This window comes from Sminthopsis crassicaudata, chromosome 1 (genome assembly GCF_048593235.1).
Source record: "Sminthopsis crassicaudata isolate SCR6 chromosome 1, ASM4859323v1, whole genome shotgun sequence".
NCBI lineage: Eukaryota > Metazoa > Chordata > Mammalia > Dasyuromorphia > Dasyuridae > Sminthopsis > Sminthopsis crassicaudata.
In genome coordinates, this window is record NC_133617.1 from 225,092,871 (window position 1) to 225,107,682 (window position 14,812).

Here is a 14,812-nt window from a genome sequence, read left to right on the forward strand (position 1 = left end):
TACCGGTCATATCTAATCAGTCACCTTTCTTTTGCTTCATGCGCCATTCTGTTACAAGTGTGTATTTATGCTAACATGAGGTTTTCACTTACTTTCCACCAAGGCAATGAAGGCAGGCAGATATTCCACAGTAAAGAGAGGGCTGGGGAGTTCTCTGATAAACATTTTTAGCAGTCCTGCTGCATCATTGTTGCGGACTTGGTCCCAATCAAATGTATCTTCATAAAATTTGCTTTCAAGTTCTTGGCGGAGGTTCTGCAACCAAAGGAAACAGTCAAATGTTCAATGACTGCCCCTTCCTCTGTGCAATGTCATTAATAATTAAAATAATTAAAATATTTCCTATTTAAAATAGTTAAAATAATTAAAAATTAAGTCACTTTTTGGTGGCATAGTGGACAGAGTATTGAGCCTAGTTGAAGTCAAGAAGACCTAAATTCAAACTCAGGCTTCAGATATTTAATTGTGTCCTAAAACAACTTCGGTCTGCCTCAGTTTCCTCAACTGTAAGGTGCAGATAATATCACCAATCTCCCAGATTTGTTGTAAACATAACATTTTATTTGTAAAGTGTTTAAAAAGCACAATGGCTGGCACATGTTGTTCCGTCTCTTCAAACTTTCCATGAACTTATTTTGTTTATTTTTCTTTTTTTTAAATTAAATTAAAGCTTTTTATTTTCAAAATATATACATGGATAGTTTTCAACATTCACCCTTCTAAACCCTGTGTTCTAATTTTTTCCCTCTCTTCTTCCATTCCCTCCCCCAGATGGCAAATGATATATGTTAAACATGTATAATTTCTACATATTTCCACAATTATTTTACTATACAAGAAAATTCAGATCAAAAAGAGAAAACAAATGAGAAAGAAAACAAAATGCAAGCAAACAACAACAAAAAGAGTGAAAATGCTATGTTGTGATCCACATTCAGTTCCTACAGTCCTTTCTCTCTGGGTGCAGATGGCTCTCTTCATCCCAAGACCATTAGAACTGTGCTAACCTTATTTTGAATGTCTTAGCAAAGATTCAGGAGTGTTTTGCCAACTGTTCTGGTTCCCTTCTGTCATTGAGATCTAACTCTGACATTAGCATACTATTATTTAGATGTTAGATTTAGATTGCTGACTTCAGCCCTTCTTGCTTATGGCTTTACCTCCTTTCTCTCCTCTATCTTATTCATCAAAGAATATTAATTCCTAAGCTTACACTTTTTGTCTCATCCTTCTGAACATTCCCAACCAATCTAAAGTTTCTCCCTATCTACTTTTCCTCTCTCTAATTATGTTCTTCCAGCACAACCCTCCACCCCAACCCCAGTTTGGTATTTTCTGCAGAATACCTGAATATAGTCTGAATTCCCCCTTGTACTTAATTGTCCAGCTCAAATAAATCATAACTACCCATAAAAAGAGACATGCTTTATAGGAACCAGGCTATCCTTGATCCTGGCATCCTCTGCTCCAACTGCTGACTCATGTATTCCTCTAGTTTATCAGTCCCTAATCTAAGCTCTCAGATGCCTCTTCATTAGCCGGTTACCTGCAATACAAGCTTATCTATAATGTAAGTTTGTATACTGGTGTTGTTTGAGAATGACAGCATTTGAATAATAACTTTTAAATTAATGTCTCTCATGGGTATTTTAATAGTTCTTGGGTGGAGGAAGCCTTAAAAGCATGACTAATTCTATATAAATACAAATTTTTTTTTCACTCTGACCATAATTTCATTTCTGTGGTCTTGGCAAAATACCTTTTCTTCCCACATGCTTTGGGCTTTGACAAAGCTTTCCTTTCCCTTTCCCCCTTCCTTCCCTAGCCTTTAGCAAGAAAGTATGTCCTTCAGATGGTTCACATACAAAATGGGAACGTGCCCAATAAAGATGATCTTACTTCTTTCTGCACACATAGAATAATGATATATTCCAGGAGTGGTGCTGGCAGCCTTTTCAGCCAAGACACACAGGCTTCTTCCACATGTGATTTTTTTTGTGTGTGTGTATTGGGCTTTTTTGGCAGAGAGGGGGGAGGAAGATTGAGTGTCTGAGCTTTCATAACTTAAAAAGCCTTCCCTGGCTTTTTAAATCTTGAAAATGGTTTTCAAAGATTACTTGGCCTCTTAAAAGTCTAATAAGCCTGGCTGGTTTATATTCATCCACTTTTACTTGTCACCTCTTCTCCATTGCTTTTTTTCCCCTTGAAGACAACCTCATCTGTCTTACTGCTTGCATTATTATAAGATTAAGAAAATACAAGGCTTTTGCCTGAAACATATAAGGAGAATCCCTGTGCAGATACTGATTGCCATGAAAAAGTAACTAGAATAGAGGCTGAACATAATTAGTTTATGGACAATTTCAGCCAAATTTCACATGGGAAGTTATTTAATTTTAGGCTATGTCTGATCTGTTTTTAATCAATCAAAAACATTTATTAAGTACCTACTATGTGCCAGAAACTGTGCCAAGGAGTAATCAATTTGCTCTATAGCTCCTTATCTTTTGCCACTACTTCCAAATTTATATCAGCAGAAATATGAAAAAAAATGCAGCAGAAAAATGACTTACTACTTGACTCTTTAGAGTTGTGAAGATTTGATTTATGTCCCTGAGAAACTTTCAACCCAATAGAGATAATATAGATCACTGTGTTTTCAAACAACAATCAATATATTTTATAAAGCAAATATCTTTGTAGGGAGGATGAGAGGGCAGAAGAGAACCAAAATCTTTTATAGGTTTTTTTTTTTTTTTTTTTTTTTTTTTAATTTTTAGGTTTAGGGAATTTCCCAAGTAGAAATTCATTCTACCAATGCAGGATAAGAAAATCAACCATAATAATCCAAGAGAATTAATGTAAAAAATGCTATCTAATTCTAGAGAGAGATTTATCTGATCAAATCTGATTACAGATTGAAGTATTTTTTCCTACTTTATGTTTTTTGTTTCTATTGTTTTAGGGTTTTGGTTTTTTTTTTTTTTCAATATGACTAATATGAAATATTTTGTATGACTTCACGTGTATAATTGATCATACTTTCTTAGTCACTAATGGAGGAAACAAGGCTGTATGCTTAGCCACTTTGTCAAATGTCTTCAATAAAAATAAACGTGACATCTAAAAGGTCAGCTAACACACTGATAGTAAATTCTTCAACTTAAAAAGGCTACAAGTCAAAAACTAAAGTGGAGAGAGTATTGGTGCATGATTTTTTTATTTATAGATGATTGTGTACTCAATGCAGCCTCTGAAGCTGAGATGCAAAAAAAAAATGAATTGATTCTCTACATTTGTGCTTATGCTACTTTTGTGGTAATTGATATCATATTACTTGCATTCTCACTGGAGGAAAGGAAAGAATTTTCAACCATTTAAAAAAATGAATGCTAAAAATAAATAAATTTTTAAAGTCACCTATAACTTAAAAGTCTTGGTTGCAGGGGGCACTGAAAGCTAATGTGTTCTCAGATGGATACTCAGTCCAGGTCTTCCTGACTTTATAATACTCCATAGCCACTGAAAAAAATAGCCAGAAGGACTTATAAAAAAAGAGCTCTATCTTTTGCCATCCATTATATAAGAACTCTGTTCTGACACAATGGAGTAAAGGAGAGATGTGGTGTAGTAGCAATATCTCCTGATTTGGAATCAGATCTATATTTAAGGTTCCATTCTATCATTAGCTAGTGACTGTAATAAATCAAAACCTCTGCCTTTGTTTCTTACTCTGTAAAATGGGAGAAGCAGGGTTTTTTTTTTTTTTTTAAATGGCATGTAAACTGTAGATGTCTCAAGAATTCAAACAACAGAAGTACCAGAGATCCCATGGAGGTGCTCTTTTTTTTTTTTTTTTAACAGCAAAAAAACAAACAAACAAACAAAAAACCAAAAACCCTCCTTTGTTTCTACCATAGCAAAAGACTGGCCCAGCTTTGGAAGCAGCTGAACCAGGTGCAAAAACTTTGCCAAACAGAAGAAAAAGGAAAAAGAAAAAATAAAAAAGCAAAGGACAATTAATTGAGAAGGACATCATGTTATCTATTCAAGGTTAATGAGAATAGGAGACCAAGAAATTCCTGAATGTAAGTCACCCCTAGGGAAAAAATTGTTGCTCCCAGAGCATCATACACAGTAACAAGATTATGTGATCATCAAGTGTGATGGACTTGGCTCTTCTCAGCAATGTGGTGAGTTCAAGACAATTCCTATAGACTTGGGATGGAAAATGCCATCGGCATCTAGAAAATGGAGACTGAATTTGGATCAAAGGATAGTATTTTCCACTTTGTTTACTTTTTCTTTCTTGTGCTTCCTCCACCCCCTTCTGGTTTGATTTTTCTTGCAAAATGTGACAAATATTTTTCTTGCAAAATGTGAAAAATAAATATGTTTAAAAGGATTGCACATGTTTCACCTATGTCAGATAGCTTGCAATCTTAGGGAGGGAGGGAGAAAAATTTAGAACAAAAATGAATGTTAAAAACTATCTTTATATGTATTACTTTAGAGATCTTATATGTCATATATCTTTATATGTATAGTAGTAAAATACTATTGAAAAGATATATTGCTCCCATTTGAGAGAAAGATATATATTTTTTATTTTTAATAAATGTTGCAAGAGCCTGCATCTTTAGATTCAATAACAAGGAAACCTAATAGCTAAAATCATTAGGAAACAGTCCATTCTAAAAAACACTGAAACCTGGAAAGAAGAAAATCTCACAGATCATACATTCGACCCTCTTCCATAAAATAAATTTCCCTAGTGCTTGGTTCAAGTGTCCTTCCTTTATTAAGAATAAAGTCACTGAAAAAGAAAAAGCTTTTAACTGCTTCCAACTAGAGCAGGCCTCACAAATCAGGATTGGCTTGGCATCTGCACGTCCTGTCTGGCTGAACCCAGTGATTTCCTCTCTGAACCAGCCTTCCAGTCATTTTTAATGAAGTTTTTAATATATAAAAAATTGGGCAAGAATTTTACAGTGGTACATTTGAGAAACCATGTTTTTGGTGTCATTACACTAGCTGAATTTGAATATACCAAGAAAAATGGTAGGACTTAAAAATCTTACGTGTTTTATTTTATAATATATTGCTTATGTTTTCTAAATGTGACTAGAAAAATACTTCCGAAGAAAAGCAGTTAGCCATAATTTAATAAAAAGTCTAGCTATGGAAAAGCAATCCAGTTGTTCAATATTGAGGATATAAGGTTACAATTCTTTTCTAATAACATTTTTTTTCTGCTTCTCTACATTGTTCTCTAAAACACTTTCCTATTTGCTTTTTTGGAACCCAAATGATTGGAATACCCAGATTGCATTCTCTTTTGAATAAGATGGATGAAATAAAGATTTTGAAAGTTATTAAATCTATTCGTAAAGAAAGATTATATTTCCACGGTCATTTTCATGTTGACAACAGTGCATAGGAATATACTTGTGTAAAAGTAGCCACAAAGAATCTGATGATGAAGAATCATTAACCCCACTTAAAAGTAATTTTTATTAGCATTTTCAAACAAAAGCTTATGAGTAAGTTATGATTGTCCGTGAAATGTTTATAGTGTACCATAACATACATATACAAAATGTCTTGTATTATGTCTTATACACTTGGTTATAAAAAGAAAAGAGACTTTTAATCATATCCACATGTTTGGATTTTTTTTTTAAATGCATGCTTGTATGTGTGCATACACACACACACACACACACACACACACACACACACACACACACACACAACCTGAACCAGTTAGAATGTCTGCAAATCCAAATGTCACAATAATATATGAAGGTTTGGAAAGATAGGATCTGGTTCTACTTAGGAAACTTGTTTCCTTCACTTCTGATTGGTTGCCTGATTAGACAGACTTAAACAAACCAAGATTGAACTCAAAAGCATTATCTTTCATCTGTAAATTTAGAACGTGCCTGTTATGGACTGATTCCTTTTTCCCCTTTCTTCCTCCCTTTCCAGTGCTCTCCCTCAGACTTTTTATAAGAACATATGTAGCCAAGAGTCATGATTCATGCATATGCTTTACAGAAACTATACAGACTTGGACTTCTAGACTTGACTTTAGGACACAAATTCATTTTTCTTCTGTCTAACTCTCCATATATGCACACCTTCAGAGTGGATACCTCACAAAGTTGACATTTATGAGGACTTTTCTTCCACTACCATTTCTTCCATTCCCTTCTTTTATAAATTGTATCCTCTCTACCATTGTTTAAAACCCACTTCTCCTCTTGTTCTATGTCCCATAGACGAGTATCTGGTCAGGTGTTAGGGGCAGGTAAATGACACAGAGAAGAAAAGGCTGAGTTTGGAGTAAAAGTGACCCTAAGTTCAAAACCTGCTTCTCATACTTACAAACTATAAAATTCTAAAACAAATCATTCAACCAAGGGATTCTTAACCTGGGACATTGAATCCATAATCTTTAAAAACAGAACAAAACAAAAACCCCTTTGATAACTATATCAATATAATTATTTTCCTTGATGATCTTTGGCATTTTGTATTTATAAAAAAACAACCAAAAAAAAATATTGAGAAAATCTATAGGCTTCACTAGTCTACAAAAGGAATCCATAATCCCAAAAGGTGAAGAACCCTAATTTAAACTATTTCAGGCTTAGTTTCCTCATCTGTAAAATGGGGAAAATAGTAGCACCCACCTCACAAAGTTATTGTGAAGATCATATGACATAATCTACATAATGTGTTTTGCAAATCTTCACGTGCCATACAGTATCTATTAATTCAACAGTGTAGTTATCTGAAGCTATTTTTGAACTCACTTTTTCCAGACTACCTACCTGCCCTATTATTTCCCCTACAAATAGAAATTCTTGCAGAATGGATGAAAGGATATCCTTTAATATCTACAAATTCTCTGTACTTAGCTTTAGGACCAAACAGATATATACTCCCCACTTCCCACTGGTCTTTTGTAACCTTCTATCAGCCATTAATCAATTATTCATCCCTTTTTAAAGGATCTTGAATCCTATTTTTAAAAGGACAATTTTCATAAAGCTAGACTTAATGAGAAGAACTTTTCTTTCATAGGTACATCTTCCTTTTTAGTTTCACCAGGACCAAATAAAAATAAAGTAGTAACTCTGCTCTAAACTACCCAATTTTTTCATTTTGAGAATTGGGGGGGGGGGTTAAAACTGTTGCATGAGAACCAGGAAAACAGCATACACAGTAACCGCAACATTATCTAATAGTCAACCAATATAGACTTAGCTCATCTCAGCACACACTGATCCAAGACAATTTACAAAGGACTCATGATGGAAAATGATATTCACATCCAGAGAAAGGACTATGGAATCTGAATGTAGACTAAAGCATACTATTTTCATTTTTAAAAAATTTAACAGTTGAATTGGGGCAGCTAGGTGGTACAGTGGATAGAGTGCCCAGAATAGGAGTCAGGAAATTTCATCTTTCCAAGTTCTATCTGGCCTCAGACACATACCAGATGTGTGACGCTGGACAAGTCACTTAGCCTGTTTTCCTCAATTCCCTCATTTATAAAATGAACCAGAGAAGGAAATGGCAAATCACTCCATTATCTTTGCCAAGAAAACCTTACATAGAGTCATGAAGAGTGAGATTCAATTGAAACGACTGAACAGTAGCTGAACTGGATTTGATGAATAAGATAAGATAATTCAAGTAATACAATTATAAATTTATAAACTATAAGAATTAAGAATCATACCAAGTCTTAGCATATTGTTTTTGTCCATGTCATTGAATTTATCTATCAAATTCAAATGAACAGGTAACTCTAGAAATGACCCAAGTAAGGGACAGAGGAAATGCTTGGTACCTTGACTCTGGATGCAGATCCTGGGACTCGAAGAATTCCTTCTGTTTCCAAGCCTGTTTCTTCAAGTTTCTGCAAAAGCTAAAATATAAAGGTACATTTAAAAACATGTCTTTCATCTAATTTGAAAAAAAAAAAAAAGCCTAAATAACAGTCGCTTAAATTTTCTTTAAATTTATACAAATAAAATCATCAAAACATTTTTCAGGCTCCTAACTGGTATAATTAGTAGGGCACTAGACCAGAGTTCAAATCTATCCTCATCAATACTAATTAACTGTGTTAACATGTTAATCTCTGTCTTTCTCAATTTTCTCAACTCAAAATGGGAATAATGATAGCACCTACTATCATTATCACTATAAGGTTTTTGTAAGGATCAAATGAGGTAATAATTTGTAAAGTGCTTAACACAATGCCTAGAATATAGTCAGTGGTTATGCATGCTTCACTTATTTCCTTCCTCATGCCTATTTATTAATTCATTGTATTCTGTTTTTTTTTCAAAGTTATTTCAATCGTGTCTAACTGTGATCTCATTTAGAGTTTTCTCAGCAGAGATACTAGAATAGTTTGCCATTTCCTTCTGTAATTCATTTCACAGATGGGGAAATTGAGGCAAACAGGAGTAAGTGACTTGCACATGGTCACAGTTCTGAAGCCAAATTTGAATTCAGGTCCTCCTCACTTAAGGCTGATGTTCTATCCAGTACACCATTTAGCTGCCCAGAAAATAGTTAATATATAAAACTTTTATCAGATATTTAAATATCTGCAGGGGGTGGGGGGTGGGGGAGCTGTTTGTATTTGCTGTTATTTTTCTTTGTTGTATCAAACTTCATGGTGCTCACTGATCCATTATAATTCTTGCATGATAATGTCTTTAAAAATTATATAATTCAGTTTTCACAAACGAGAGTATAAACTAACAAGAAAGCTCAAGGGTCCTACACTATATCCGTCATGGCATAAATTCTATCCCCAGTCTCTCTCTCCTTCTGGAGACAGGTCCACAGCAGGAAGGAAGATAAAAGACACAATCATCTCTAGATCTGGCAACAAAAAAAAAGTACTGAAAGCTGGAAGAATGTGTTATCAACTAAAAGTATTATACTGTGGTTTCTTAGACTTGAATTATATAAAGTTTCTTTGAACTGTCTTTTATATAGTGTATGAATAGGAGTATTCAGTATTTGGTACGATGAAAGTGGTTCAGGAGGAAAAGCTCAGGTTGTTGCTGGATATTCAGCTATGAAGGGGACAATTTGGGGAGCCAGTATGCAAATAAAGGAAGATAGAGAAGAAATTTGCAAAGATTTTTAGTTCTTAACTATTATATGACAATAGTTCATTCAGCATTTTAAAGGCACTAATTTTAATTTAGAAATGTTAGAATTTATAAATATATTTTTGCCTTAACATTTTAACTATGCCACTGGATGTCACTAAAGATTCACAGTTATGCAAATCAATGAAAATGCAAATCAAATGTAAATCTCCTAGGTTATTTAAAAAAAAAAATTTCTTTTGTTTATTTAAAAAGTAATAAGGATGCCTACAATTACAATTTGTATAACATAAAAATGTTTTGCAAAATGCTTCCTTAAAATATTTCTTTAGGAAACTCACATCTACACTAAGAAAAAAGAGCTCCAAATAACCAGTTATTTATTTTTACTCATCAGTATTTGAAAAGTAAGGTCTCAAAATGATAAACTATTTTTAAAAGCTAATCTAACAAACAATTGTATATGGAAATAATTAACTAGCTAAATGCCTCTGGTAACAAAAATATATTGTCTTTTGTTCCAAATTATACAACAAATATATTACATTTTGGAGAAACTATGGGGAAAAATAAAGTAAGCAACTCATGAAATTATTCTTTCTCCTTTCATGCAAAAGAAAAGTGTAGAGAAAAATCTGGCATCACTGAATTTTAAGGAACAGTCAGCATATGGTTATTTGACTTAGGTACATAAATTTGGAGTTGGAATGAACTTCTGAGATCACTTAGTCTAATCATCTCATTGACAGATGAGAAAAGATAGGTGAAGTCATTTAGTAAAAATCACATAGGTAGTTAAGAAAAAGGATTTGATCTCATGTCTTTTGCCTCCAATTCTCTTTCCATAACACTATTCTGCCTTTAAATGAGTTTCCTCAACTTCCCTGCTCCACTTCTCCCCTCTTATTCACATTCTCACCTATTCTCTACTCTGAACCTAAGAGAAAGAAGTAACCTCTTCCTTGCTAAACGGAACCATTCTACTGATACCATTCATCCCACCTTTTCAATTAATTCTCTCTTTCTCCCCTACGTTTTCTACCCTCAACCAGCAAATATGCCTAGGTCTTTACTATATCTCTTTTTTTCCTAAGTGAATCCCTTCTCATGAGTGCCCATGCTATCAAATTATCTTCTGATGTGGTTCCAAATTTTTCACTGTAAACTCTTTCCTTTTGCCTTCCTTGACCCATTTCAATCTGACTTACTGAAATAATTCCCTGGAGTATCACTAGAGATATTCTCCTCATCAAAACTAATGCTTTTTTTTTTTAAGTCTGCCATCCTTGACTTTTTTATGTCATGACACTGTGGCCCATCCCTTTTTCCTTTAATTCCACTATTCTTTCATCATTGCCCTTTCAAGATTCTCCTACCTTTCTGATTATTTCTTTTCTGATTTTGTAGCTAGCTCATCTCCAACATTCTATCACTTAAACAAGAAGGTTTCCAAAGATTCAATTCAAAGCTCTCTTATCTTCCCTTCCTATACTATCTCCTTTAACGACATCATCCACTCTTATATCCTCAATTACAGGTGATTCCCAAATCTACATCTTCACTCACAACTTTGCTTCAAAGCTCCAACTCCATATTTGCAATTACCTGCTAGATATTTCCCTTCCAACCTCTCAAACTTCTCCACCCTAATCTAGCCTTCTCTCAGACTTTTCTCTTTCTGTTTGTAACATAATTTGTCCAGGCTCCCAACCTTGTTGTGTTGGTGTCATGTCATATGACCCTTCCATTCACATATCCATTCATTTTCTAAGTTCTATTGTTCCCAATTCTATAATATTTCTTTTAGGAATACTCTCCTCTCTATTCCCACAAGAATCACCATATTTGATGGGATTGTAAAGTTAAAGCTGGAAAGAACCTTTCATTCCTTCTATGGCAACTAGATGGCACCATAGATAGAGCACTGGGGTTGAAATGAGAAAGAATCACCTTCATGAGTTCAAAACCAGTTTCTGACAGTTCCTAACTATATGACCCTGTCACTTATCTGTAAAATGAACTAGAGAAGGAAATGGCAGAATCTTTTGCCAAGGAAACCCGAAACAGTCACAACTAACTGAACAACAATAATGCAATCCTCACCTTGACAAATGAGAAAAATTAAGATAACAAAGGCAGGAAATGCCAGAGCTGAGATTCAAACCCTGTTTTAACTAAAAATCCAATTCTCTTTCCATTGCACAAGCTCCCTTATATTTTTCTTAAGCTCTATCTCTTTCCAACCAGACCACAATCATAGGTAGTGACAGGCTTCAAACTGTTCATCCTACTTCTATTCTATGAGTTCCCTAATTCATCCTCCATGCTATTACTCAAGTACACTGCAACATTCATGTCACTCTTAAACTCAACAATTCTGGCATTCAAGACCTCTACAATCTAGATCCAACTTTAGAACATCTTATTCTCTTGCAGTTGATTCTACATTCCAGTCAGAAACAAAGTAGACTTATTCTCTATCCCTAATTCTTGCCTCCATGCCTTTGGTCATACCATTCCTCTTGTACTCTCCTTACTCCATCACCATCTCTCCCCTCTGAAATTTCCTACAATTCTTTGGGACTCTTGAGTTTTTCCCTTATCCATATCTTATTCTTCTTGTATCACAGTTATTTGTTTTTTTATACTTCCCCTTATTAAATTATAAACCATTCAAAAACAGATTTGTGACAGGTTCATATCTCCAGTACCTGGGTTACTACTATGCCAGCATTTAACAAATATTTGTTGAATTATTGAACAAAATTAGATCATTTAATCTAATTCCTTGTAATCCTACAAGAGGATTGTAGGAATGTAAGAAGGGTGTGCAATAAGATTAAAAAATAGTAATATATTTATCAATTTTTGGCCATAGCTATAAATGAAGATATTTGCATTATTAAACTTTAGTAATAATTTAATAATAGTTTTTAATAACTACTAAAATATAATAGTAATTATTTATATATTTATTGATATTCTAGGATCCAAGCACTGTGCTAAAGGACTTTACAATTATTAACTTATGTGATCTTCACAACCAGGGTGGTAGATGCTATTGTATCCCCATTTTACAGGTGAGGAAACTGAGGCAGAGATTAAGTAACTTGTTCTAGTAAGTGCTAGAAACTGAATTTAAACTTAAGTCTTCTTGATTACAAACCCAGTGTTCTACTATACTAGTTGACTGTCTTCTAAAAATCTGAGAAATAACTTAATAGTGGGTTTAATGAAAAGCAAACATATACAATCTAAAACCTAAATAATATTTAATGATAGGTTTAAAGAGTATCAAGCATATGATACCTAAAAACTTAAGTAAAAATTCAACAATGGGCTTAATAAGTACCAAACATATAGTCTCAAGTCCTACTGATGTTATGGATTTTCATTCTACTCACTTTTTGGAAGATAAGAGGAACTTTAATTCCAGGGAACTTCTTTTGATCGTTTTCCAACAGAACAGTAAGTGGGACACCAAAAAGTCCATTTTCTTCAAAGTTAAAGAAGAAATGAAGGAAAGAATCAGTTAAGCAATACTTCACTGCAGTTACCCCACTGTTTTTGAATCATTGGGTCCCAATGCTCAGATTACCTCGTCCTTTCACTTTATCTGTTCGGTCCCTCTTCAGATCAATTCCCAGAGCATCATAAAAGGCTGTCAATTCGATGAGAGAGAGATAGCGAATCTTCTTCATGTCTTCAACAGACAGATCTCCTACTTCAGTTAAACCAAATCTGCTTTTTCGAACAATGAATTTCTGCAAATGCATGTTGGAAAAAATGGAAACCTTCTTGAAAGGAAAGAAGAGATTGGGGGATTTTGGCAAAGGCTGCTCTGATTTTGCACAACACTTTTGAACATGTTTTTCTAGGAACAAAAAACCCCGAAGCTAGTTCAGCTCCTACAATTCTGATAAAGGTCAGGCTGAATCTGATTTGTTACCTTCATGTGGTTTTCTATTCTGGTAGGTGTATTGAATGATAGTACGGAGGAGGTAGCACATCCACTTGAACTGATATATAGGCATCTAAGCACATTTATGAGCTGAAATCAGAGACCTAAAAGCAAATACTATAGATGCTATTCGCTTATTTCTCCTAGCACTTTACCCTTCTAGCCCCTAAAAATACTTTTCTAACTTGTTCACTTTAATCAGAACATGATGAATAGAACACTCCCTACTCAGGCCACATTAAATGACAGTTTCTATGGCTATCAAAATATAGATAAAAATATATATCAGCAGTAATCCTGCCTCTTGGCATCCTTGAAAGCCCAGTAGAAATGTTAGCACAACTAATCACAGTAACAAGAGGTACAGAGAGTACATTCTCTCCATACTGTAAATAAAATAATTTGTCTCTTCAGTTCACAGCCCCTCAGTCTCCTAAAACTGTATTAAAATAGCAAAGGTGATTTTGCTCACAAAAATTCTGGATGGCATTTCATTCCACAAAATAAGCATGTTCTACAGATCTTTGGGAGATAATCTTTATGTTTATTTAGAAGCACCAAGTTTTCTGGATTTAATTGCAATATTTTACATTGTTCTCTAAGAAATAAAGGGGCATGGGGTAGCTAGGTGGCGCAGTGGATAGAGCACCAGCCTTGAATTCAGGAGGACCCCAGTTCAAATCTGATTTCAGACACTTAACACTTCCTAGCTGTGTGACCCTGGGCAAGTCACTTAACCCCAGCCTCAGGGGGAAAAAAAAAAAAAAGAAATAAAGGGGCAGATGAGTGGTGTAATGGATAGACTTCTGGGCCTTGAGTTAGAAAGATTCATCTTTCTGACTTCAAATTCAGCCTTAAGACACTTACTAGCTGGCTAAGTCACTTAACCATGTTTGATTCAGTTTCCTCATCTGTAAAATGAACTAGAGAAGGAAATGGCAAACAACTCCTATATCTTTGCCAAGGAAACCCCACATGGGGTCATGAAGTGTTGGACACAACTGAAAAATGATTCAACAATCACCACCACAACAAACAGGAGATACTAATAATAAATAATAATAATTAGCATTTATATGGCACTTTAGGTTTGCAAACTGCTCCTCAAATATTATCTCATTTGATTCTCACAACAACCTAAGGAAATAAGTGCTAGCATTAATATTATTTTACAGATCAGGAAACCAAGGCAAACATACATTAAGTAATTTGCTCTGTGGCAGAATTTGAACTCAGGTCTTCTGTGGTTCTAAATCTTATGTTCTGTTGTCTATACTACCTAGCTGCTTTCATGGATGCAAGTAAGCTATAGCATTATCAACAGGAATGAACTTCATATAAATATGGTAACACATGTAAATTGAAAATGGACTTGGGCTAGTCATAGGGAAAAAATGAGGGGCACTGATGGACATTGATAATAATAAAATATGAACAGAACCAATGGAGATTTTCCAAAATGTTTTTATATAAACTTCCTATGTGTTTGTTAGGTTCTTACTAAGTGCTAATGAGATAATGAGATGATAGGTTCTTACTAAGTGCTAAGTCGGTACTTAACAATAGTGCCGCCCTCTTTTATCCTCCCAGAGAATGGGCTTGGGATAATGCAAGGGCTTCTGGGAAGATTACTTCTACCAATGAACTTACTCCTTTTAAATATTAAGCTCTTCCCCAGAAGTTCAAAGGGGTAAAACTC

The 14,812-nt window shown here is 34.3% G+C and overlaps 1 protein-coding gene across 4 annotated transcripts in view; it reads right to left on the bottom strand.

Moving 5' to 3' along the window:
• The window catches only part of ARHGAP28 (Rho GTPase activating protein 28), a 188,870-nt gene that overhangs the window by 26,567 nt on the left and 147,491 nt on the right, over window positions 1-14,812 (bottom strand). For all 4 annotated transcript variants that reach the window (XM_074275301.1, XM_074275324.1, XM_074275311.1 and 1 more), the window contains exons 6-9: window positions 12,751-12,916; window positions 12,557-12,648; window positions 7,868-7,945; window positions 93-255 (exon numbers count right to left, since the gene is read on the bottom strand). In XM_074275301.1, the coding sequence (XP_074131402.1) occupies window positions 93-255; window positions 7,868-7,945; window positions 12,557-12,648; window positions 12,751-12,916 (499 nt within the window). The remainder of the gene's footprint in view (window positions 1-92; window positions 256-7,867; window positions 7,946-12,556; window positions 12,649-12,750; window positions 12,917-14,812) is intronic.